General features: G+C 45.2%; 1 protein-coding gene across 8 annotated transcripts in view; it reads right to left on the bottom strand.

Annotated features, from left to right (window-relative positions):
• ZNF76 (zinc finger protein 76) overlaps positions 1-24,262 on the bottom strand; it is a 32,783-nt gene extending 8,521 nt beyond the window's left edge. For 3 of the 8 annotated variants that reach the window (XR_010835059.1, XM_059076370.2, XM_059076372.2), the window contains exons 1-4: positions 23,926-24,262; positions 5,085-5,253; positions 1,432-1,512; positions 1,239-1,316 (exon numbers count right to left, since the gene is read on the bottom strand). Coding sequence is in view for 7 of the 8 variants with exons in the window: in XM_059076370.2 (XP_058932353.1) it covers positions 1,239-1,316; positions 1,432-1,512; positions 5,085-5,157 (232 nt within the window). In the remaining variant the exon portion in view is untranslated. The remainder of the gene's footprint in view (positions 1-1,238; positions 1,317-1,431; positions 1,513-5,084; positions 5,254-23,925) is intronic. The other 5 variants (XM_067006065.1, XM_067006068.1, XM_067006066.1 and 2 more) reach the window with 3 other exon arrangements.
• Between the last annotated feature and the right edge of the window lie 49 nt (positions 24,263-24,311).

Genomic DNA, 24,311 nt, shown 5'->3' with positions numbered 1-24,311 from the left:
ATCTCACCCACTCTGCCCTCACCCCCAGTACTTGAGCTCCTAGTAGTTCCTTGGACATGCCGTTCTCTCTCCCCGCCCACCCCCATTTCCAGACCACACATGCTGTACCTTTCGTCTGGGGTACTGAACCCTCCCTGCCACTGCTCTTCCCCAGCTAAGCCCACTTCACCCTCCAGCTCTCAGCTCAAGTGTCACTTCCCCAGAGAAGCCCTCCCTGAGCCTGAAGCCCATCTGCAATGATGAGTTCATCATGATGGTTCATTTCAGGCCTATTTCTCCCACTAGATTCTAGGAGAGGAAGGGCTATGTCTGACTCTGTTCTCTCTTGTATACTCCACACCTAGTACCATGCCTGGCATGCAATAATTGCTCAAGAAACTACTTGTAGAAGGAATAAACGATTATTCTTCAATATCTTAAAAGCTTAATTCTTAAAAAAAATGATAGTTAAGTTTTTAGTCCTGGTCTTCGATGACATCATTGGGTCCTATTTAAAGCCCTAAGGGGGCTTCCTTGGTGGCGCAGTGGTTGAGAGTCCGCTTGCCGATGCAGGGGACACGGGTTCGTGCCCCGGTCCAGGAAGATCCCACATCCCACATCCCACATCCCACATCCCACATGCCGCGGAGCGGCTGGGCCCGTGAACCATGGCCATTGGGCCTGCGCGTCCGGAGCCTGTGCTCCGCAACGGGAGAGGCCACAACAGTGAGAGGCCCAGGTACCACAAAAAAAAAAAAAAAAAAAAAAAACAAAACCAGGATGGGCTTCCCTGGTGGCGCAGTGGTTGAAAATCCGCCTGCCGATGCAGGAGACACGGGTTCGTGCCCCGGTCCGGGAAGATCCCACATGCCGCGGAGCAACTAAGCCCGTGAGCCGTGGCCGCTGAGCCTGCGCGTCCGGAGCCTGTGCTCCGCAACGGGAGAGGCCACAACAGTGAGAGGCCCGCATACCGCAAAAAAAAAAAAAAAATAAAGCCCTAAGAATTTGTGGCTGTGCTGGAGCCAAAGCACGCCATCAAGACCCAGACTACAGACCCCCATGATCAGCCTCCCGGGGGCAGAAACAGCTGTTCCTGTGGTCCACACCAGGGAAGGCAGGCGAGCCTGCTGATCCAGGTGAGCTGGGAGACCACGGCTCCATGTCTCTGCCCCAGCTCCCAGGGGGCACAACTCCAACCCCCAACCTCTGCCAGTTCTGCTTCCCTTCCTTCTTATCAGTCGTGATAACTGTGACCCCACCTTTGGGTGTGCGGTGTATGTAGGCCATGCTTCCATCTTCCAGCTGCACGGGCTGTCCATCCTCAAAGGAAAGAGGTTCTGTAACGAGAGCAATGCCTGCCTTTCTCTGGAGCTCGGTGTCACAGAGGGGGGTCCTTCAGTGGGGGCTGCCTGGCCTGCCTCGTGAGGCAGGGGTGTCTCAGGATGCCCTCACCTTTCTGCACTGTCACTTGGTGGATGTATGCAGTGGTCCCATCCTCGAGCTGGATCACTTGCCCTTCAAGAAGCTTCTCTCCTGTGGAGGTGAAAATGGAGAGAAGCGGGCCAGGCCCAGAAGAGGGCTGAGGGACACTTGCCTGTTTTAGCAGAGGCCTGTTGGAGGCACAGACCGTGTGTCTAAGCACAGGTGACATTCTCCATGTTACCTCATTCCCTCCCTCCCAGGCCTGTGCCTCAGAGGTACCGGGGGTAGAGACATCCTGCCATGAGGAACCCTATAGCTCCCAGCAGATTCCCTTCCTGTCACTCACAGGAGGAGCAACTTCCTTTATTATTCTACCCACACCTGGCAAAGTGGGGACTTCCAACCTGGCAGTAAGCTGCTGAGATTGAGCTAAATGGCAAACAAAGGATGCCCTGAAATGTGGAAAGGCCCCGGTGGGTCAAAGTTCAGATCTGACTCAAACTAACTAAATCAAAATACACTCCCTTGTCTCCCACTGTGGCAGTATGCCAAGACCTAGACCCTCTGATAAGGCAATATAGCTTAGAGGTTAAAAGCAGTGGGCTCTGAAACCAGTCCAGGCCTCCTGGGTTTGAATTTCAGCTCTATCTCTTACTAGCTGTGTGATCTTGGACACCTTATTTAACCTCCCTGTGCCTCAGTTTCCTCTTCTAAGAGCAAAAGGCTCTTAGGTTTAGAATTAGAATTAGATAGGCCTCTCCTTATGTCCAGTGAGTTTGAGAGGGAGAAGGGGCAAAGGAAGTGAGAAAGGGAAGAAGGAAAGGGAGACTGAAGACTTAATGACAAGTGCTTTCTTTGTTCCTTTCTTTACAAGTTTCAGGTTTAGGAATTTGAGCTCCTATGATGTGGGAAAAGGACCAGACAGCTACTCCTGGCTCACCTCTGCAGATGTCTCCCACTCAGAAGAATTCCCAAACTTGTCCCCAAACTGAGTTTTCTTGGGTCAGTAGCTAACAGTTTTACAACCCAGCCAGAGGCAGCTAAGGTGGAGACAAAGATAAGAAGTAGGAATGAAAGGCAGTTGGGTCGAGGGGACAGTGACTCCCCCTCTTCCCTTCTGCCCAGCAAGCAGTAAGCTACCCTGCCTTTTAACACTTTAGCTGTCCTGGCAAGGGCACCAGTACATGGGGTTCTGAAAGTATCATCAAAGCTTCTGCTAGTGGAGTGGGTACTGCTTCAAGGCGGGAAACAAGATGTTGAGAAGAGTTATTTGGGAAAAAATTTCAACCTAGAATTTCCTTTAACAAGCAGAGATGACAATGGGGAGAGGCAGGGGGGAGAAGAGCTGGCCGTCAGGGCCCTCGTACCCCACTACAGAGATGACTGTATGTTCCAGTTTGCCTGGAACGGTGCCAGCACCTTTATTCATAGCACCCTCTGCCACTCTCTGAAGTGTTGTGTTTGAATAACAGGTTTCACACTTACCCTAATTATAGGTAAGTGTCATAAAATTTTAGGGCTTCTGGCTGGCTAAGCTGGGCCCAGGCAGAGCCGCCTGCTGACAGAGATGAAAGTGCCCTGGTCAAAAGCGTCAGAGGAGCTCACCAGCAAGAGAGCTGCCTTTCCGGACAGTGAGGTTCTGGTTCCTGAGGGCCAACTCTGCTCTCAGCAGTGTGAAATCTGTTGTGTGTGAGTGTGTGTGTGCACTCATGTAAGAACACACTACAGCACCATGGAGGAGGCAGAGAACAGAGCCAGGAAGAGTGACAAGAGGAAGATATAAACAGAGAGGTGGGGGAGGCAAAGAGATCCAGACATAAGAAAACAAGATGTAAGAAAAGAGTGTGGCTTTCTCAGGCCAAGTGTTGCCACTTGATTTTTTTCTTTTTTTGCGGTATGCGGGCCTCTCACTGCTGTGGCCTCTCCTGTTGCGGAGCACAGGCTCCGGACGCGCAGGCTCAGCAGCCATGGCTCACGGGCCTAGCCGCTCTGCGCCATGTGGGATCTTCCTGGACGGGGCCACGAACCCGTGTCCCCTGCATCGGCAGGCGGACTCTCAACCACTGTGCCACCAGGGAAGCCCGCCACTTGATTTTTATTCATTCAGTCAACCATTAATTCATAACAGAAGACTGAGGCAACACAGCCCCATCTATAGTTCCTAAGTTCTTCCATCCCACTGAGACTGCTGCAAAGGGGCAAGACCTGTGATGGGAAGTCTGCAAACAGAGGGTTGCAGGCTTCACAAGTATTCTAGAGAAGTTCCATTACCACAAAAATGAAGCCAGCCAGACCCATACATCATCATATGGAAAGAGCTTATTGATGAGTTTAAGAGGCCTCTTTGTCGTCGTCAGGAAGCAGATGATTTACAATGAAATCAACAAACAATTTATCTGTAAGCTTGGGACCTGAAATACATTTTGACAATGTGTTGAAATGAAGGAGGGCAATGTTACAATGACAGTGCAGTCATGTGGATGGCGGTGCTCACAGAGTCCAGAAATGACAAAATAAAGAGTAGAAATGAGGCGGTGTTTGGCCAGTGCTGTTCAAGAAAGATGCGTATGCCATCTGGCAAGGCTGAGAATGCTGGCGAGAAAGAAAGAGGCTGTCAGGATGGTGAGTGTCCCTGGCCAGAAGGCCCTACCCTTCAACAACGCTCTGTTCTGACTCCACGCCCTCCATAAGAATCTGAATTTCAGGTAAATCTGAATTTCAGATTAACAATGAAGTTTTTTTTAGTACTTGGTGTTATTATGTTACTGTTTTAATATTTAATCCCATGTTTATACATGTCTTCCTCATGCAGTATGTGGAACATACTTACACTACAAAATTATTCGTTGTTTATCTGTAATTAAAATTTAACTAGGAAAAAAAAAAAAAAATTTAACTAGGGCTTCCCTGGTGGCACAGTGGCTAAGAATCCACCTGCCAATGCAGGGAACATGGGTTTGAGCCCTAGTCTGGGAAGATCCCACATGCCACGGAGCAACTAAGCCCATGCGCCACAACTACTGAGCCTGCGCTCTAGAGCCCGTGCTCCACAATGAGAGAAGCCACTGCAATGAGAAGCCCGCGCACTGCAATGAAGGGTAGCCCCTGCTTGCCACAACCAGAGAAAGCCCGCGCACAGCAATGAAGACCCAACGCAGCCAAAAATAAAAATTAAAAAATTAAAAAATAAAATAAAATAAAACAATTTAACTGTGTGCCCTGTAATTTTTATTTCTGGTCACCCTAGTGGGGTGTAAGGCATGAGATCTATGCCTGGGTGCCCCCTCTGAACCTAGAAGAGTATATTGTACATGGTAGATGCTCAGAAGATAGTTTGACTGCGTAAACTTGCTTAAATTAAAATGCACTGCTTCTAGAAAGCACTGAGAAACTGGAAAAGCAGGAAGTCACAACCAGCACTGTGTTCATCCATTCCAGAAATATTTATGAACCACTCACCACATGTAAGGAAATCTGCCTTTCAGAGGTCTTGGCTCCTATAGCTAGGCTAGTCTGATTTTCTAGCCTGCCTATGTGGCATTTCATTTTAAGGAGTTCCCTTTCCATCAATCACCTTGAGAGATTCTCATGCAGAGCAGGTTGTGGCAAGCAGGCTGGAAGGCAGGGTGGTCGTGAGACTTGGGGACGGGGACAGGGCAGGATTCTGAGGTCCCCGGAAATACCTTTGATAGCTTGCTGGACGTAGGCCGTCGTCCCATCACTGAGGGTCACCGTCTGCAGCCCCAAGCTTTCCATGGCAAACTCCTGCTCGTACACTCAGACATGAAGTTGTGTTCTTCCCAGCACTGAGAGCCACAGCTGAGGTCAGAGGTTTCCTTTGGCGTCACAAATCTGAGAAAACGGACAGTGTCATATTATCAGCTGCACGGCTTCCTCCTGCCGCGAGGACACACAGGGACAGTGAAGGAGGCCAGCCAAGAAGAAGAAGAGGCGAAATTCTTCAAAGTAGAGAACTGTGTTGGTTTTTATTAAGAGAGTTCAAAATATACACACTTAAGAATTCTAAAGGTTGAGCATGCAAGAGAAGCATGCCAGCCAAACTGATTGTAAAGTAAGATTTCATTAATCAAAACCCACTTTTAAACTCACTCCCCTTAGAAGGGAGCCCCACTGAAGGCAGGCGGCCAACCCCACTGCTGCTGGTTCTCTGTGACCGTTCTGACATCTCTCCTGTGCTCAGATCTATCCATTCACCAGCCTTGTAAATATCACACAGGCATCACAAACAGCACAAGTCCCCAACAGAACTCACAGTGTTCCCTACCCCAAGAACTGTCCCACTCCCAGTATCCCCTATCCCAGGGATGACATGTCCAGCCACCCAGAATCAGTAGGGGTCATTCTTTTTTTTTTTTGCCACATGGCTTGAGGGATCTTAGTTCCTGGACCAGGGATTGAACTCAGGCCCTCAGACTGAAAGCATGGAGTCCTAACCACTGGACCGCCAGGGAATTCCCAGTGGGGTCATTTTTTTTTTCTTTTTTTTTTTTTTTTTGCAGTACGTGGGCCTCTCGCTGTTGTGGCCTCTCCCGTTGCGGAGCACAGGCTCCGGACGTGGCAGGCTCCGCAGCATGTGGGATCTTCACGGACCGGGGCACAAACCCGTGTCCCCTGCATCGGCAGGTGGACTCTCAACCACTGTGTCACCAGGGAAGCCCTCAGTGGGGTCATTCTTCATTCCTCCTTTTTCCTCAGAAGTCTAGGTACACCATCATCTTACATCATACACAAAAATTAACTCAAAATGGATTAAAGAATTGAATGTAAGACCTGAAATCATAAAGCTCCTAGAAGAAGACATGGGTGGTAAGCTCCGTGATGTCAGTCCTGGCAATGATTTTTTCGGATTTGTCACCAAAGCAAAGGAAACAAAGGCAAAAATAAACAAATCGGACTAAAAAACTAAAAAGCTTCTGCACAGCAAAGGAAACAATCAACAAAATGAAAAGGCAACCTATTAAATGGGAGAAAATATTTGCAAATCATGTATCTGATAAGGGGTTAATATGCAAAATATACAAAGAACTTATAACTCAATAGCAAAAAGCCAAACCATCCAACTAAAAAATAGGCAGATGATCTGAAAAGACATCTTTCTGAAGAAGATATATAAATGGCCAAAAGGTACATGAAAAGATGTTTAACATCCCTCATCACCAGTGAAATGCAAATCAAATCTACAATGAGATATCACCTCACACCTGTCAGAATGTCTATTACCAAAAAGACAAGAAAAAACAAGTGTTGGCAAGGATGTGGAGAAAACGGAACCCTTATGTGCTATTGGTGGGAATGTAAATTGATGTAGCCACTATGGAAAACAGTAATGGAGGGTCCTCAAAAAATTAAAAATTTGATCCAGGAATTCCATTTCTGGGTATTTATCCAAAGAAAACAAAAACCTTAACTTGAAAAGATATATGCACCTCCATGTTCATTGCAGCATTATTTACAATAGCCAAGACATGGAAACAACCTAAGTGTCCACTGACAGGTAAATGGATAAGGAAGTTGTCACACTCACACACACACACACACACACACACACAGGAATATTATTCAGCCACAAAAAAGAATGGAATCTTGCCATTTCGACAACATGGATATACCTTGAGGAAGGACATTATGCTAAGTGAAATAAGTCAGGCAGAGAAAAAACAAACACTATGATCTCACTTATATGTGGAGTCTTAAAAAAGAAAATCTAATGGATTCACAGATACAGAGAACAGATTGGTAATTGCCAGAGGCAGGGGTTGGGGGTAGGTAAAATGAGTAAAGGGAGTGAAAAGGTACAAACTTCCAGTTATAAAATAAGTCCTGGGGGATGTAATGTACGGCATGACGACTACAGTTAATAATACTGTAATGCACATTTGAAAGTTGCTAAGAGAACAAATCTTAAGTTTTGTATCACAAGAAAAAAAATTCTGTAACTGTGTATGGTGCCGGATGTTAATTAGACTTACTGTGGTGATCATTTCACAATATATACAGATATCTAATCATTATGTTATATACCTGAAATGAAGGTAATGTTGTATGTCAATTGTACCTTAATTTAAAAAATTAAAAGATAGACAAAAAAGTCTAGGTACCTAATTTCAGATGAGTATCACCTTGCACCTCTTGACTAATGTAAGAGCCTCCTAACATATGTCCTCAATAAATTGTTGCCTGTTTCCTATTTATTTTGTAATACTGTGTCAAAATGTCTATGTACAGATCTAAATCTACCACTTCCTTGATTAAAACTCTTCAGTGGCTTCCTATCACCCTAAGAATTCATTCTCCTTGCAGGCAAGGCTGGTCCCCTTATAAGTCCCTGCAGCCCTGGCTACTACCTCTTCCTGGCACTCACAATCCTGGAGTCACCTACTTCAGTACTTATCCCTACCTCTTTAACACATGTTGCCTACACAAGACTTTGGGCTGCAGCCTGGTTCCTGGTTCACTGTGGGCTCTCCACAACTCCTTGTTCAGTGACTTACCAGGTCCTTGTGCCAGGAGGGAAGCACTGGAGTGTCCTACTGGCAGCACTTGCTCTGCATCTGCCACAGTACAGAGCGTACTAGAGCCTCTGCTCTAGGCTCAGGGGTTAAGATTCTCTTTGCCATCCATCCATAGAAGTCTCCTGGACCTGGAGTCTGGACTTCCTGCTTGATTCTCACTACCTGCCAGCTGATCTTCTCAATCAGTGCTGCCCAAACTGTTTTCACATCAGGGCACCCAGAAAGAAGGATATTTGTATGTCACACTTTGGATGCTACTGCTTGAAGCCAGGAGCAACCAGCTGGGGCTTTGGCAGCCCAAAGGGCTGAGTGGATCAGTATTTTGACATAACTATGGCCCAGCTGTGACACACTGGTTGGGATACTCTACCCTAGACTTGGCATCTCCACTAGAATTATTCATTCATTCTGTCCATAAACATTTACTGAATGTGCAAAGCTCTGGGGATAGCAATACTACTACCACTAATAGTGAATACTGCTGGAGAGCTAACCATGTACTAGGCATTTACATATAGTAACTCGTTTAATCCCCAAAATGGTTCTTTAATTAAATACTATTATTATCCTCATTTTACAGTTGAGGGAGTTGAAGCCCAAGCCATTAACTTGTTCAAGGTTGCACAGCTAATAAATGGAAGAAGAGGATTTGAATCCAGGCCATCTGGCACCAGAGTGGGCTCTTAAGTAATCTACTCTGCTGCCTAATACAGAGGTTTTTAGCTGGAGTTTATGAACCCTGAAGCCACCTGGTAATACTTTTTTGGTGTGTGAGCTTGTACATTTTTTTTTTTTTTTTTGGCGGTACGCGGGCCTCTCACCGCCGCGGCCCCTCCCGTTGCGGAGCACAGGCTCCGGACGCGCAGGCTCAGCGGCCATGGCTCACGGGCCCAGCCGCTCCGCGGCACGTGGGATCCTCCCAAACCAAGGCACGACCCGGAATCGGCAGGCGGACTCTCAACCACTGCGCCACCATGGAAGCCCAGCTTGTACATTTTTCTGAAGAGGGGAGAATCCATGACTGTCATCTGAATCTTACAGGGATTAAAGGAGGTAAAGAACCACTGGCCTAGGAATTCCCACACCTGACTCCTCTTCTATGGTCTACTAGGGTCCTGGCAGAGACCCCAATGTTGCCCAGAGTCCTGATAACCCCCACATGGTCCCTATTTCATGAAAGCTCTGGTTCTGGCCTCTTTTCATTTGCTCCAGGACCTTCAACTTTCACTCTCTTGATCAGGGAGAGAAGTTCTTTTGGTAACCTGTTTTCAAATAAACAGCATTGTGTCAGAAATAAGAATACACCTGAGAGACCTAGGTCAGAAAACAAAGCAGACTGTAGGTTGAAAAGGGATTACAAAATGGCCTCAGATCTTTATGGCTGGGCCCTGTGACTGCTGAAGCAATGGTTGGTTTGATTTAGTTCATCTGTATTCTATTGACTTTCTGAGGAAAATCTGTGACATGGTTAAAAACACAGGCTCTGTTGTCAGCCTTGGTTCTAATCCAGACTTTACCTCTTTGACGCTGTGTACCCTTGGAAAGTAACTGAACCTCTCTGAAACTTAGATGCAACTTCTAAAAAATGAGGATAATAGTGGCACCTTCTTCAAACGTTGCTGTAAGGATGAAATGAGGTCACATATGTCAGCATTTAGCACAGTGATGGCACACAGGAAGTACTCGAGAAATTCTGGCTCTGAGGAAAAGGATGGAAGAGGAACCTAAAGGGATATGCTTTTGAAGCAATGGGTATTTGTAAAACAGCCAAGATTACTGGCAACAGCTCAGGACCAGAAGTCTGCAGGAAGGCTTTTAACCTCGATTCTATCTTCTGTGACTGCCTCTTAATCTGTAAAATAAAGTGTTGGTCCAAATGACCCTAAAATCCTTTCCATTGTTCGTGCTAATAACACTTATCAAATATATAGTCCTTAATATGTGTCAGCTGCTGTTCAAAGCACTTTACCTATATTAACTCTTTTAATCTTAAAAATAACGCTATGAGGAAGTAGGTACACTATCCCCATTTTACAGATGAGGTGACTGAGGCTTAGAGGTGGAGTAATTTGTCCAAGGTCCCAGAAATAGTTAGTGCTGAAGCCAAGATCAAAGCCAGGCTGGCTGGCCGCAGAGTCCATACCTCTCAATATCTGGTGCATTTCTTCCTTTTGCTAATCCACTGTGACACAACATCAGCTCTCAAAATGCTTGAATACTGGTTGTTTAGCTTTCATCTCACCCACTGCAACTTAAAACCAGTTCTTCTCGACCTGACCACATGGAAAGAGGGAATAGCTGGTAGCCACATTTCCCAAAATAACACTTTTTAGACTCAAAGAAAACAAATCTCCACTCTTTTACATGTTCTCATGTCCAGGCTAAATACAGTTTTCCTCCTTAAGCCTCATAATATACACCTTTAAAACAGTCTACTCTTGCTCTCCTACCTTTCCCTGATCTCTGAAGCTGCTTTCCAACAGAGCCTAACGGCAGGTGAGGAGAAGGTACTTCCTGGCTGCCAGGCATTTTTCTCCCTTTCTTTTGTTAAATGATGAATCCTCCTGTGCCAGTACTAAACCAACAACAGTGACACTGGCAGAGCCCAAGAGAGGCTTGTGACTGCCTCAGGATGGCTGGGTCTGAGCAGTTCCCGCCTGTACTTGACATTTCGGATTCATAACTCCCGTGGCCCTCTGAGAAAGAGTAGCGGGAGGGGGAGAGCAGGGGCAACCGCTATGTTTTCTCCTTGGAGGGTGTAAGTTATACCAGATCCCTAATGACCTGAGCTGGGTATAGGGGAGAGCCAGTCTTGGGGAAAGTGGGGAGTGGGAAATGAGAGCATGACAAAAGGTAGGGATGAAAAGGGAGACTGACACTCCCAGAATTAGCAGCAAGTCCAGTTCCTGTTTGTTGCATTTTTAAATGAACTTAACCTACTGTTTGCTCTGATGCAGGAAACAACCCTATGGCTTCATAATATATAAATGTGTTTCCTATTGTAAACAAAAATTTTAATTACCAGTGAGAGAACATTTAGAAAAACTTTTTAGACACATAGAATCTTTAGGTCTCTCCTTGAAAAAAGATGTGCTTAAATTGCCTCCCCAAAGCAGAAAAATAAGAGAAATGACAGATGGGAAATTAAAGAGTAGCCATGTATTTGTGCTTCTCCACTTTGTCATGGTTTAGATCTAATCTGATCCACACCCAGGCTGGGCTTCGCCTTGACTACAGGCACCTGTTCACTAGTCTATCACTTTCTGCTAACCCGAACTCCCTGGTCATTTGGAACACGGCTTTATGTACTCTGCCTCAGCCAGCCCAGAGGGCAACTGTATTGAGAAGCCAAAAAAGGGAAAAACAGAACATTTGCTTGGAAAGAGAAGAATGTTCAACTTTGAAAAAAAAAATGACAATTTTCACTCAGATAATTCTTCATTTGGAAATATAGAAAACTTCTCAGAGAGGACAAAGCGACATTAGGTTGGGAAGGATGAAGGCTGAGGGAGTCAAGTGGCAAACAAATTAGAACCGGATTTGGAAGAGCTGTAGTAAAATGATTCAGTATTTGTGATTATAGAAGAAGACTTCAATGCACACACAAAAAGCCTAGTGAAACAGGCTTGGTTCTGTGGGTTTCCAAACACTAAAGAGAAAACAGGAAATTAATAACAGAAACATATTTAAAACATCAGCTAAACACCTCTTTCCAAAAGGCACAATGATGTTAAAAGCCCAAAGTACTTTTTAGTATGGTTCCTATTTGGCTACTACAATTTTAAAGGTTTGAATGAGTCACAGAAAAAGGAATATTTAGGCAAAGTGGATTATTTTCAATTCCAAAAGGGCAATGAAAATGCATACTCCTTTACTGCAGAATGGCATTCATTTAAACTAAAACAGATAACTTAAAAATCTAATTTTCGGCCAAATGTTTAAGTGAATTTTAACACCTTAGTTTGTAAACATTCAACAGAGCAATCATGGGGGAGTTTCAAACCCACCTTTAGTCCATGAAAAGAAAAGTGCAGAATAAAGGCAATTTGGAAGGGTCACCCTAAGGATATCACTTTACATCAACAAGCAAATTAATACAGATATGATGAGGTTACATCTCAATTGTTTCTGGAATTCAGCTTGGGATCACTGCTGGCTTGAGAAGGGCTATTTGAAAATGAAACATTCCATCAGCATCAGGAGGAACTGGATCATCACGGTTATTTAGACACGTCATGTCATTTAAAACATCACCCTGAGACAAAAAGGTTAAATTTATATTACCCGTTCATCAAAATGGAACAATATCCAGATCTCAACCAGGATAAGAAGGGAGTTTTGGACTTTTGAAGCATAAGAAAATCAAGTCAAAAGGAAGAGTTGGCTTAAAAAAAACCCTCGACATTAGGGGAAAATACTAAAGAAATAAAACATAACACATGATATTAAAAATACATATAACTGATAGATAACTAACAAGGACCTACTGTATAGCACAGGGAACTCTACTCAATACTCTGTAGTGACCTATAAGGGAAAAGAATCTAAAAAAGAGTGGATATATGTATATGTATAACTGATTCACTTTGCTGTACAGCAGAAACTAATACAATATTATAAATCAACTATATGCCAATATAAATTTTAAAAAAAACACATGTAACTGAACTGTACACTTAAAAATGGTTAAGATGGCAAATTTTATGTTCTGTGTATTTTACCACAATAAAAAATACTAGGTAGAAAGAAAAACCACATGCAGACACTTACAAACCTCGAAGAACATTATCAAATTCCCACTGGACAAATAAGGCTACAATAAGAATTCACATAGCAAAAAACACTAATATTTTTAAAAAAGTTTAATTAGTAATTAAAGAACAAGAAAGAATAATCATGATGATATCATACTTATCAAATTACCAAAAATCAAAGTAAAAGTACTCACATCCAACAGACAATGAGATATCACTACACACTATTACAGGAGCCAAAATTCAAAACACTGACGACACCAAATGCTGGTGTGAATGCAAAATGGTACAGCAAAACGGTATTCTGCAAGACAATTAGGCAGTTTCTTACAAAGCTAAACATATTCTTACCATAAGATCCAGAAATCCTATTCTTAGGTATTTACCCAATTGAGTTGAAAACGTATGTCCACAGAAAAACTTGCACATGGATGTTTACAGCAGCTTTATTCATAATTGCCCAAAACTGGAAGCAATCAAGATGTCTTTCAATAAACAAATTGTGGTACATTCATACTATGAAATATTATTCAGCAATAAAAAGAGCCATTAAGTCACGAAAAGACATGGAGGAACCTTAAAATGCATTTTGCTAAATCAAAAAAGCCAATCTGAGAAAGTTACATACAGTATCATTCCAATTATATGATGTTCTGGAAAAGGAAAAACTATAGAGACAGGGGAAAGATCAGTGGTTGCCAAGGGTGTAGGGTGAGAGGGAAGGAGGGATGAACAGGTGGAGCACAGGTCATTTTTGGAGCAGTGAAACTATTCTGCAAAAATCTATAATGGTGGATAACTGACATTATACATTTGTCAAAACCCATAGAATGTACAACACAAAGAGTGAACCATGATTGTAAACTATGGACTTATAATTAATAATAATGCCTCAACATTGGTTTATCAATTGTAGCACATATACTACACCAACGTAAGATGTTAACAGGGGAAACTGGGAACTGGGGGCGGGGGATTGGGGAGGAAGGGAGTATATAGGAACTCTCTGTACTTTCTGTTCAGTTTTTCTGCAAACCTAAAACTGCTCTAAGAAACAGTCTATTAATTACAAAAAAAAAAAAAAAAATTTGAACCATCAGTGTTGGCAAGGCCAGGAGAGGCAGACACAAGCGTGCATTGCTAATGGCACTATAGGGGCCCCAGGTTCTCCAGAGAACAATCTGTCAATGCTTAACCCCACCAGGAAAGGTTCAGGATCTGAGATATAATCATCTCATCTTCATAATTCATCCCACGAAAAGAATGGACAGAAAACAAGAGCTACTTGCACAGGATGCTTGTTTAAACGTTTCAGACAAGAACCACAAAGACCATCTGGATTAGTGGAGGGTTAACAAATCAACGTCAAGTGAAAAAAGACTAGGCTGAACACTCAACCAGCTCCAGCTCGCAGAAACCTAAACTCCAAATGAGAAGAGGGCAGGAGAGGCCAAAATGAAATGAACAGTAGTGCTAAAAGGAGGGGGTATAATCTTAAAAAAAAAAAAAAAAGTCGCTGAAATGAAAAGATACCAGCATTGAACTGAGAGGCAGCTCTACAGTGGACACTAAACCCGTCTGCTTGGTTGCCCAGCTCCGCCCTCTGGGAGTTTTCCTTTACTCTCCCCACAGCCTTCCTATGATTGATACTACTGGCATCTCATCCCTCCTTGGTTCTGCAAAGACAGATACCTATTCTTCCTCTAATTTATGCCAATTTAAGTACTGAGGTAGGGAACTTCTTCCTCTAGGATTTTTTCTTCCTTTCTTCTCTTATAACCACCAGAGGTCCAGTTACTCTTTAAAATATATATTTTTAATTGTGGTATTCTTCAAACTGGGCTGTGTGGTGCTTTGTGTGTCTTGTGGAATAGAGTGTCACAGTGGGGCCCCATGATTCAGTATCCTATGTTGAAGGTAGTCTGTATATTCTGAACTCAAAGCAATGTCCCTGTGTGACTTCCCTGGCTGTCCAGTGGTTAAGGCGCCGCACTTCCACTGCAGGGGGCGCGGGTTTGATCGCTGGTCGGGGAACTAGGATCCCTCATGCCACGCTGCGGCCAAAAAAAACGAAAAAAGCTATGTCCCTGAGGCTATGGGGAAACAGGCACAGTCTTACATTGTTGGTGGGAGTATTCATTGGTATAAGCTCTATGTCGGGCAATTTGGCAGTTATCAATCAAAATTACAAATGTACACACCATCTGACCCAGCAACTTCATGTCTAGTCTACAGGTAGACGTACATGTGTGAAAAATGGCACACGTCCAAGGTTATTCATGGCATCCCTGCATGTAATAGCAAAAAAATTCCAAACAGCATAAATGTCTATCAATATAGAACTTCCTTATTATGTAGACATAAATAAATGAGGATGTTCCTTACATACTGACATGGAAAGATCTCTAAAATATATTGAATAAAAATTTCAAGGTACAAAACAGTGCCTTTTGTATGCTGCCACTGCCATAAAAAAATCTATGGAAAGACAGTGAAGCAATTACTAATCAAGGTTGCCTGTGGAAGGATAACTGAGTGACAGGCACAGTGATGGAAGGGTGACTTTTCACTGATGGAAGGGTGACTTTTCACTGCGTATCTTTCACACTTAGAAAAAAAATTTTAAGCCCTGTGAATGTGTTACCTATGTAAAATAAATAAATAAAAATATAAGAATAAAAGAAGAAAGTCTAAAAGCAAGCTTTGCACTCCTTGTGTTGGCTAGAGGAATATCTATGATTCTCCCCTAACAAGGCATGGCTACTCCAGGGCTGACAGGATAGATTCCATGATGTACCGGTTTGTAGCAAAACCACATCTGAAAACTCAGCTTTCCAATTCATGGATGCCATTCTCAAGTATCAGATGGAAACGTGATCAAGCTGAGCATGAAGCAACAGCAAATCTACACAGGACCTGAGGATATACTGGCTCCCCAGCCTGGTATGTCCCCAGGCTGGTCAAGAGGGTGGGTCTGGCTGAAGTGGCAGATGAGCAGGGGCTGCTTTTCTCCCTCACTGCTTCTGTGGTTTTGGGACAGTACCTCCTAGATTGAAAGGATGATCTTCTCAGACAGAGAGAACTTTGGTCTTAGGTACCCCTGCCACACCCTCTACATCTAAGCCTTGGCTCAGTTCTACAATCTCAAGGAGCTCCCAGTTCCTTGAGCTTATCTTAACTGCATGGGTCTCATGCTTTATCAGCTATCCCAAAGCAGCAGGGACTTCCAACAAATGAAAAGTTATGCAGTAAGAAACAGTACCAGGCTAACAAGTTACATCTGGGCTTCTCTGAGATGAAACATTATGGAAGGCAAGGGTTAACCAGGAAGCAGTAGAAGAAGCGCTCCAACTTCCAGCCGGTGTCAGTCTAATACACTGAAGCTTTGAAACATCCCAGATCTTTCTGAACTATAAGTAAGGAGCCCAAGTAGGCCCTGCACTTCAAGCAGCAAAACAGAGACATAGGATTTGTGAGACCCTCACATGGACACTCACATTTCCATACCTTGACTGATAGCTGCCAGGGCAAGAGGCATCTAAGGTTTTGTCAGTAGCTTAAGGCCACCAGTTAAAGATAATGGCTTCAGGGCTTCCCTGGTGGCGCAGTGGTTAAGAATCCACCTGCCAATGCAGGGGACACGGGTTTGAGCCCCGGTCCAGGAAGATCCCACATGCCACAGAGCAACTAAGCCCGTGTGCCACAACTACTGAGCCTGCGCTCTAGAGCCCGTGAGCCACAACTACTGAAGCCTGCGTGCCTAGAACCCATGCTCCGCAACAAGAGAAGCCACTGCAATGAGAAGCCCACGCACCGCAAGGAAGAGTAGCTCCAGCTTGCCACAACTAGAGAAAGCCTGCGTGTAGCAACGAAGACCCAACACAGCCAAAAATAATAAATTAATAAAATAAATTTATTTTTTAAAAAAGATAATGGCTTCAGCTGCACTTGGATTTGTAGCTCAGTTGTTCTTTTTATTTTTACTCACCAGAACAAAATTTTCCCATTCTGTTAAGTGAAAGATGCTAGTTACATATCCACTCTAATTTTGTTAGTGACCAGATCATTAAGATGGGCTATATCTCGTATTTTTTAAATTAATTAATTAATTTATTTTTGGCCACGCTGCACAGCATACAGGATGTGGGATCTTAGTTCCCCGACCAAGGACTGAACCTGTGCCCCCTACAGTGGAAGTGCACAGTCCTAACCACTGGATAGCCAGGGAATTCCCTATATCTTGTATTCTTGTTTAGCTGGTCAGAGACTCTCCTTAAAATATAAGCATCAACATCTAAATGACACAAGGATTAGACGTCTGTGCTTCCAGATGCAGTGAAAGGAATACTCTGCCAGGTTTTTTTTTTCCTTAAACTCAACTTTTTTTGGGTGAAAATCACACATCCTATTTTCTGTTAAACTGATTATAATTTAAGTTCCCGGAGAGCATGCATTTCAGCTTAATCAGCACCAAACAAAGAATGTGCCCACAGATACTAAATGAATAATACTACTAGGTCACGTAACTAACTGAACTCTTTAGCTCAAATTTGAATCCTAAATCAACCCTACTTATTGTGAATTAGATCTAATTGAGACCAGATTTGAAACCCTTCATCTAGGGACTTCCCTGGCGGTCCAGTGGCTAAGACACTGTGCTTCTAATGCAGGGGCGCAGGTTCGATCTCTGGTCGGGGAACTAAGATCCCACCTGCCTCGTAGTGTGGCCAAAAGAAACAAAGAAACCCTTCATCTGCTACAGAACTATAAGCTCCCTAAGAGAAGTTCCTGGCAGAGGAGTAAATGCTGAGTGAAAAAATGAAGGAGGGTGGGGGACTTCCCTGGTGGAGCAGTGGTTAAGACTCCACACTCCCAATGCAGGTGGCCTGGGTTCAACCCCTGGTCAGGGAAGTAGGTCCCTCATGCATGCTGCAACTGAGAGTTCACCTGCCACAATTAAGAAGCCCACAAGCCAAAACTAAAGAGCCCCCATGCTGCAACTAAGACTCAGCACAACCAAATAAGTATTAAAAAAAAAAAAAAAAACAACGGAGGGAAGGAACTGAGTCCCACCAGCTCTTCCTCCAGCCCTAGCTAGGATGCCCACTTTTTCCTCACTTGGATTACCATCTTGCCTCATCTCCAACATCCACGTAGTTTTCTCCCAGACCCAGGTCAAGAACAAGCTTTCCCTGGCCAACACCACACCAGACCATCAGACTCCAGCCTACTCCCTCTATACTCAGCAGTGAAGCTACACCAGGCGGCTCGTCTGTAGTGTTCCACGAGGGCACGGATGCATCTCTCTGTCATCGGATCCTCTGTGTCCAGTGCCCAGAACATGGCAGGCACTCACTGGGTATTGCTTTAGCAAAGGAAGGGAGGCCTCTTAACACCAACGCCACTACGCTGTGTAGAGCTCAGCAGTTTCCAACATGCTCTCAGATATACGTACAGTTATATTATCTCCCTTGCTCTATGCACTCACTACTTCATCGACTCTCACACAGGAGCTGAGAAGACAACTCATTTCTAGTCTAAAGCTGTCATTTTGCAGATGAAGAAACAGAGGCCAGAGCTGCCAGAGGAGTCTGAAAGGATCACAGAGCTACCTGGTGGCAGAGCTGGGCCTCACACCTGAGCCACTTGTGTTCTTCTCACCATACTCCTTTGTCTCTTGCCCAGTAATAGTGTTCTTTCAGTTCCCAGGAGGGCAGAAATTGACTAGCAAGTCTAACAGACTTGTATATCCAGCTGCTAATTTAACATCTTCATGTCCAAAAACATCTCAAACTTGACATATTCAAAAGTGAATTCCTGGGCTTCCCTGGTGGTGCAGTGGTTGAGAATCCGCCTGCCAATGCAGGGCACATGGGTTCGTGCCCTGGTCCAGGAGGATCCCGCATGCCGCGGAGCGGCTGGGCCCGTGGGCCATGGCCGCTGGGCCTGCACGTCTGGAGCCTGTGCTCCTCAACGGGAGAGGCCACAGCAATGAGAGGCCCGCGTACCGCAAAAAAAAAAAAAAAAAAAAAAAGGGAATTCCTTATCTCCCCTTCCTACAATGTATCCTTCTTCCAGGCTCAAATGGGAACTCCATCCTTAAATTGCTCAGGCCAAAAATGAGGGAGCCATCCTCAACTTCTCTATTTCTTTTATATGCCACTTCCAATCCATCAGCAAATCCCGTTGGGTCCTCTTTCAAAACATATCCAGAATCCAACCACTTCTCACGCTTGCACTGCTTTACTTTGGGTACAAACTACCAACTTGTCTTGCCTGGACTATTGCAATAATTTCCTAATCAGTTTCCTTGCCATCTACAACTCATTCTCAACATAGCAGCCACAATGATCCTTTATGTCAGATCATGTCAATTGGGTGCCTAGGACCCTCCAATGGCTCCCATCTCACCCACAATTCACAAAAAATCCAGGGGCCTATAAGGCTTAATATGATCTACCACCAATCCACTCCCACCTCCACATCTCTTGCTATGTTTCTCCTTTCCACCCTACTGTAGCCATACTGACTGGTGTCCTCATGTTTCTTGAACATACGAGGCATACTCCTGCCTCAGGGTTTTTGCACTTGCTGTTCCCTCTGACTAGAATATAATTCCCTCAGATAAATGCTTGGCTCACCTCTTAACTTCCCTCGGGTCTTTGCTCAAATGTTGCCTTTTCAATAAGACCCTCCTTGACCACCCTACTTAAAATTTAATATCCTGGCTCCTGGTACTCTTTATCTTCCTTCTCTGTTTAATTTTCCCAATATATATTTTACTTGTTTATGGTATGTTTCTGCCTCATCCCAACAGGTGAGCTCCTCAAGTCCTGGAACTTTGTTTTACTCACTGCTCTATCCCCAGGTATGAGAAAAGTACCTGGCCTCCAGGAGATATTCACCAAACATTAGTGGAGTGAATGAATGAGTGAATGAATGAATGAACCTCCATACTTTTAGAATCTCCCAGTAATCTGAAGGGTTTAGGCCAGAAGGGGAAGATCCTAGTTGAGCTCTGATCTCTCCCTCACTTCCCCCACTGTCTCTCCCTCTTCTCAGGCCCAGTCCAGCCCTTTAACACAAGAAACCACACCTGGGCTGGGAAGCAGGGCAGGACCAATGCCACAGGTGCTTGTTGCCAGGATGATACATTTCTGCAGTGAGCTAATTTTTGAATTTAGCATCATGATATCTCACAAACAGAAGAGGTCAAAAATAGGTTGGGACTAAATATACTACTTAACCAAGATAATAGTACTGACTCAGTAACAGCAGCTTGTTTGTTTTGAGATATTTTGCAAGGAACAGTGCTAAATTTGCACTTGTTCACCTAGCTGTCCTCTTCTTTTTCTCCAATTTTATATTATGGATTTCAAACATAAAGGTAGAAGGAATAGTATAATGAACTCCACAAACCCATTACCCAACTTTAACAATTACCAACATTTTGCCAATTTGATTTCTTCTCTTCTCTGATTGTCTCTGCAACCTCCGCTAAATATTTCAACTAGCTGTTTTCTTGAGAACTGGTCCAGGTATGACAGACCCTGGCCTTGTTACCACTGTATTCTAGCCACTATGTCAACCAATCTCTCTAGTCTAGCCAGAAACACAGTAAAAAGAAGCACTTACACCCATTCCCCACCCAAGCAATGACTAAAAAAGGAAGTGTCTAAATTCCAGAATGTTTAAATCAAGGGACCTGCTCATTATCACGTTTGGAGGGATTTGGGGAGAAGGGTTGTTGTAGCTACAAAGTAGATGTAGACACTAGCTGTTTTCACTTGTTTGTACCTGATGCAGAATTTCTGAATGAGTTCATTCAATCCAGTAAGTATTCCCCGACTACCTGCTAAATACATGGGACAGGATTAAGATAACGGAAGATAAAGAAAATCCAGCTTCTGTTCTCAAGGAAATCATAGTGGGGGTGGAGGGTGGGTGCTGGGTGAGAAGACTACCCAAATAACTAAGATCCAAGGCAGAATATGTTCTGTAGCCTAAGAGAGATTAAACAAATCTAAGGCGAAAGCTCCTTTTAAAAAAATCAACCCAGAAAATTTGCAGACCCCAAGATTTATGCCTTCCTTAACTCTAAATCTGCCCTCTGCTGAATTTATTGCTATACAGCCAATAAGTATATTACTGGGAATTTGGGAATTCCCAGTAATTCCCAAATTTGGGAATTTGGTGACCCACAGAATTGACTTTTGGAAGTGGATCTTTAATGTCACATTTTGCTACTCACCATCCAGTCCTCTGGTGGGAGGGGACTGGAAAGTCCTCCCAGGGCTTGGAAAACAATGGGGCTAACTCGGTGTTGACACTCAAAGCATTCTACCCTGAAGGCATATGCAGCAAGAGCTTCATAAACAGGATAGAAGAGTGGAAGTGTGTCAAGAAGACATGGCTACATTTATTCAGAAGGATTTCCAAGATCTCTCTTCTTGCCACCTAAAGGATTGTGATCTTGGTGATCTATTATCAGAGGTTCCCAGAGAAAAGTGTAGTTCTCTGGACAAACCAGGGAAGTGTGGTTGGCCATGCTGTGTGTGAAGGAGAGAGTGGCAGGGAGAGTGGAAGAAAGGGCAGAGCTGGGATGGGAGAAAGGTTTACACCATAATCAATGCTACCAAGATTGGTGAGGTGAGGATGCAGGTGAGGATGAGGTGAGGTGAGGGAGAAAAATAAGAGTAGGGCAGGAAAAAGGCACTGTGAGTTGGGACAGGGCACAGGAAGGGGGATAAGGTAAAAGATGATTCTGGTTTGAAAAGATCACTGATGAAAATGAGAAAGATGCCATGAGATCCCAGAATCTAAGAGGCAGGATCTCACAAGATATTGAAAAGAGTATGAAGAGGAGGGATCTTAGCATGGGAGGGTGTATAGATTTTGAAGGATGGGTTCACATTGGGATGGAAGGGGCTCATTTCACTGAAGCTGGGTGAAGCACTCACTAGATGAAGGGCTAATTTAGATGAAGGTTTTGAGTAACAGGATGTGGCTGAGGATGGTAGAAGGGAAGCAGCTGGAACACTCATAAGAGATTTCCAATCTCTTATGTATATGAATTCCAGGATGAGAGGATTTGGGATAGGGTGACAGTGAGGTGGGAGACACCTTAGGGTAAGTGGGAGCTCCAAGGACTCATAGAGTGAGAGGATATTTGGACAAAGGTTAAAGAGAGGTATTAAGGTGCAGGGGTCTCAGGACACGTGGTGTCAAAAGTCATGAACAGGGCTTCCCTGGTGGCGCAGTGCTTGAGAGTCCGCCTGCCGATGCAGGGGACGCAGTTCGTGCCCGGGTCCGGGAAGATCCCACATGCCGCGGAGCGGCTGGGCCCATGAGCCGTGGCCGCTGAGCCTGCGCGTCCGGAGCCTGTGTTCCGCAATGGGAGAGGCCACAACAGTGAGAGGCCTGTGTACCGCAAAAAAAAAAAAAAAAAAAAAAAAAAAAAAAAAAAAAAATATATATATATATATATATATATATATATATATAAAGGGAATAAAAGACTGTGGGTTCAAATCCCAGCTCTGCTACTCATCTGGGTGAGTCTCAGGTTCATTTGTTTAAAACCAAACCAAAACAAACAAAATATGGGAAATAGTGGTAGATATATTGGGGTTGTGAGGGGAAACAGTTTACACATACAAAGCTTGGCGCACAGTAGGTGCTCAGCAGTAAGTGCCAATCATTATTAAGGAGATAGCAAGGTAAAAAACCAGAGAAGTGAAGAGGCCACAGCAGAGATAAGAGGACAGTGATTCCAAGACCTCGGGGGGTACCAAGATAATGCAAAATGTGGCCCCTGTGTTCATTATCTGTTGACTCCCTAGCACCCAGGACAGAGTAAGACCCATAAGAGCTTCTCGGCTTACACTTAAGGGCTCCCATGGGCTAGGCCTGGTACCAAATACTTTGAATGCATTATCTCAAACACTGCTATTATCCTACCTACCCTAGTAGAAGTGAAGACTGAGGCTAAATGGTGTGCCTAAGGTGCCATACTTTACAGGCCAGAGTCAAACTAGAACCCAGATCTCTTATCACATCAATACCCCAAGCTGAAGCACTCTTATCCTGCTCTGCAAACATGTTAACTGATGAGGCCTGATCAAGAGAAATGGGTACGGACTATTAAGAGTGTAGGGGGGTCGCAGGAGTGAGGGAATAAAGTTCAAGAAGCAAGTGGACCCTGGGCTGAGATTACAACAGTACACTTCTAGTTAGGAGTACAGAGTACAAAAATGATTGCAAACAAATATTATCTTGACTGAGAATTGCAGAACGTCACAGCTGGAAGGAAACTCTGAGATCATTTAACCCAACCTTATCATAATACAGATGAGAAACTGAGGTCCAGAGCGAGGAAAGGACTTCTTCGAGGTTCCCAAAGCACAACGGTGGCAGAGCTAGGACTTGAATCTGGGACCACACACTCAATCCAGCTTCTCTGATGACTCCAACTATCTCTACTAAATATTCATCTCTATATCTTCCTGAGCACCAGCTCGGTGCTAGAGCACTTGTAAGTCATGTGCTGATTAACACTGGGGGGCTGGAGTGCAGAGAGGGATGTCCGTGGAGGTGATTTTAGGATGAAGGGGGCACATGGAATGAGGATCATGAAGTTACAGGTCAAAGAAGGGATTATCAGATACTGAGGGTTATGTAGAAGACAACTGGGTGGGAAACTATTTTAGTAGGTATGGCTTAGGAGTTACCAGGAAAGGCTTGGGGGGAGTCACCAAGTTTGTGGGGGAACACAGGGTAGAAGTGGAGGGGGTTACCAGACCAGTGGGGTCACTGACGTTTTGGGGGATGTAGGGATCTCGGGTCGTGAGTCACTGGTTTAGAGATGAGGGTGGTGGGTCCCTGGGCAGTGCTGGGGAAATTCCTGGGTTGGCAGAGTCATTGAATAAGAAGTGAGGATTACCTGGTGAGGTCTTAGGGTCAGTGGGTGGGGTGTGGGGGTCACAGAGGTGGAGGCGGGCGCAGTCACGGGGTGGGGTTTGGAAGTCATGGGGGAGGAGTCGCAGGACGGAATGGAGGGGCCGGGATGGGGGCCAGAACCCGGGGTGGGGGAGGGTCAGGCCGCCGTCCAGCCTCCCGGCCACCGGGCTAGGGCCGGAGGAGGGTGGGCAAGCCGGGCTCGGGACCTTCCCGGGGCCCTGCGCCCGCCCGGCCTCCCACCTGGGCACGGTGGACCCACTCTCCCCGCAGCCACCAACCTGACAGCCCCCGAGGGCGACTCCGCCGACAGACCGCCAGGCAACGGGCCCCGCCACCAGCGCCGGCCCCGCAACCCGCCTGCGCCATAGCCCGCCCGCCCGCGCGCAGCTTGCCTCGCGCCATATCCAGGTTCCAGGGCCTCCGCACTTTCCTCTCCTCTCGGCGCGCCTCTACCGGGCCCCGGAACCCGTATAGAAAATACAGGGCACGCTCCACCCCGCACCCCCAGTCGCTGCGGCCGCCGTCCTACTTATCCCGGTTCCCGGGCCGCTGGAGCCCGGGAAGCTGAGCTCTGAACAGTGGCGCTGAGAGCCCCGCCCCCCGACCGGGGTGACGCGCCGCCCGCGAGGCCGAGCGCCCGGGGAGGGCGTGATGACGTCACGAC

The sequence above is a fragment of the Kogia breviceps genome, chromosome 10 (genome assembly GCF_026419965.1).
Source record: "Kogia breviceps isolate mKogBre1 chromosome 10, mKogBre1 haplotype 1, whole genome shotgun sequence".
NCBI lineage: Eukaryota > Metazoa > Chordata > Mammalia > Artiodactyla > Physeteridae > Kogia > Kogia breviceps.
This window is presented reverse-complemented; position numbering and strand designations above follow the sequence as displayed.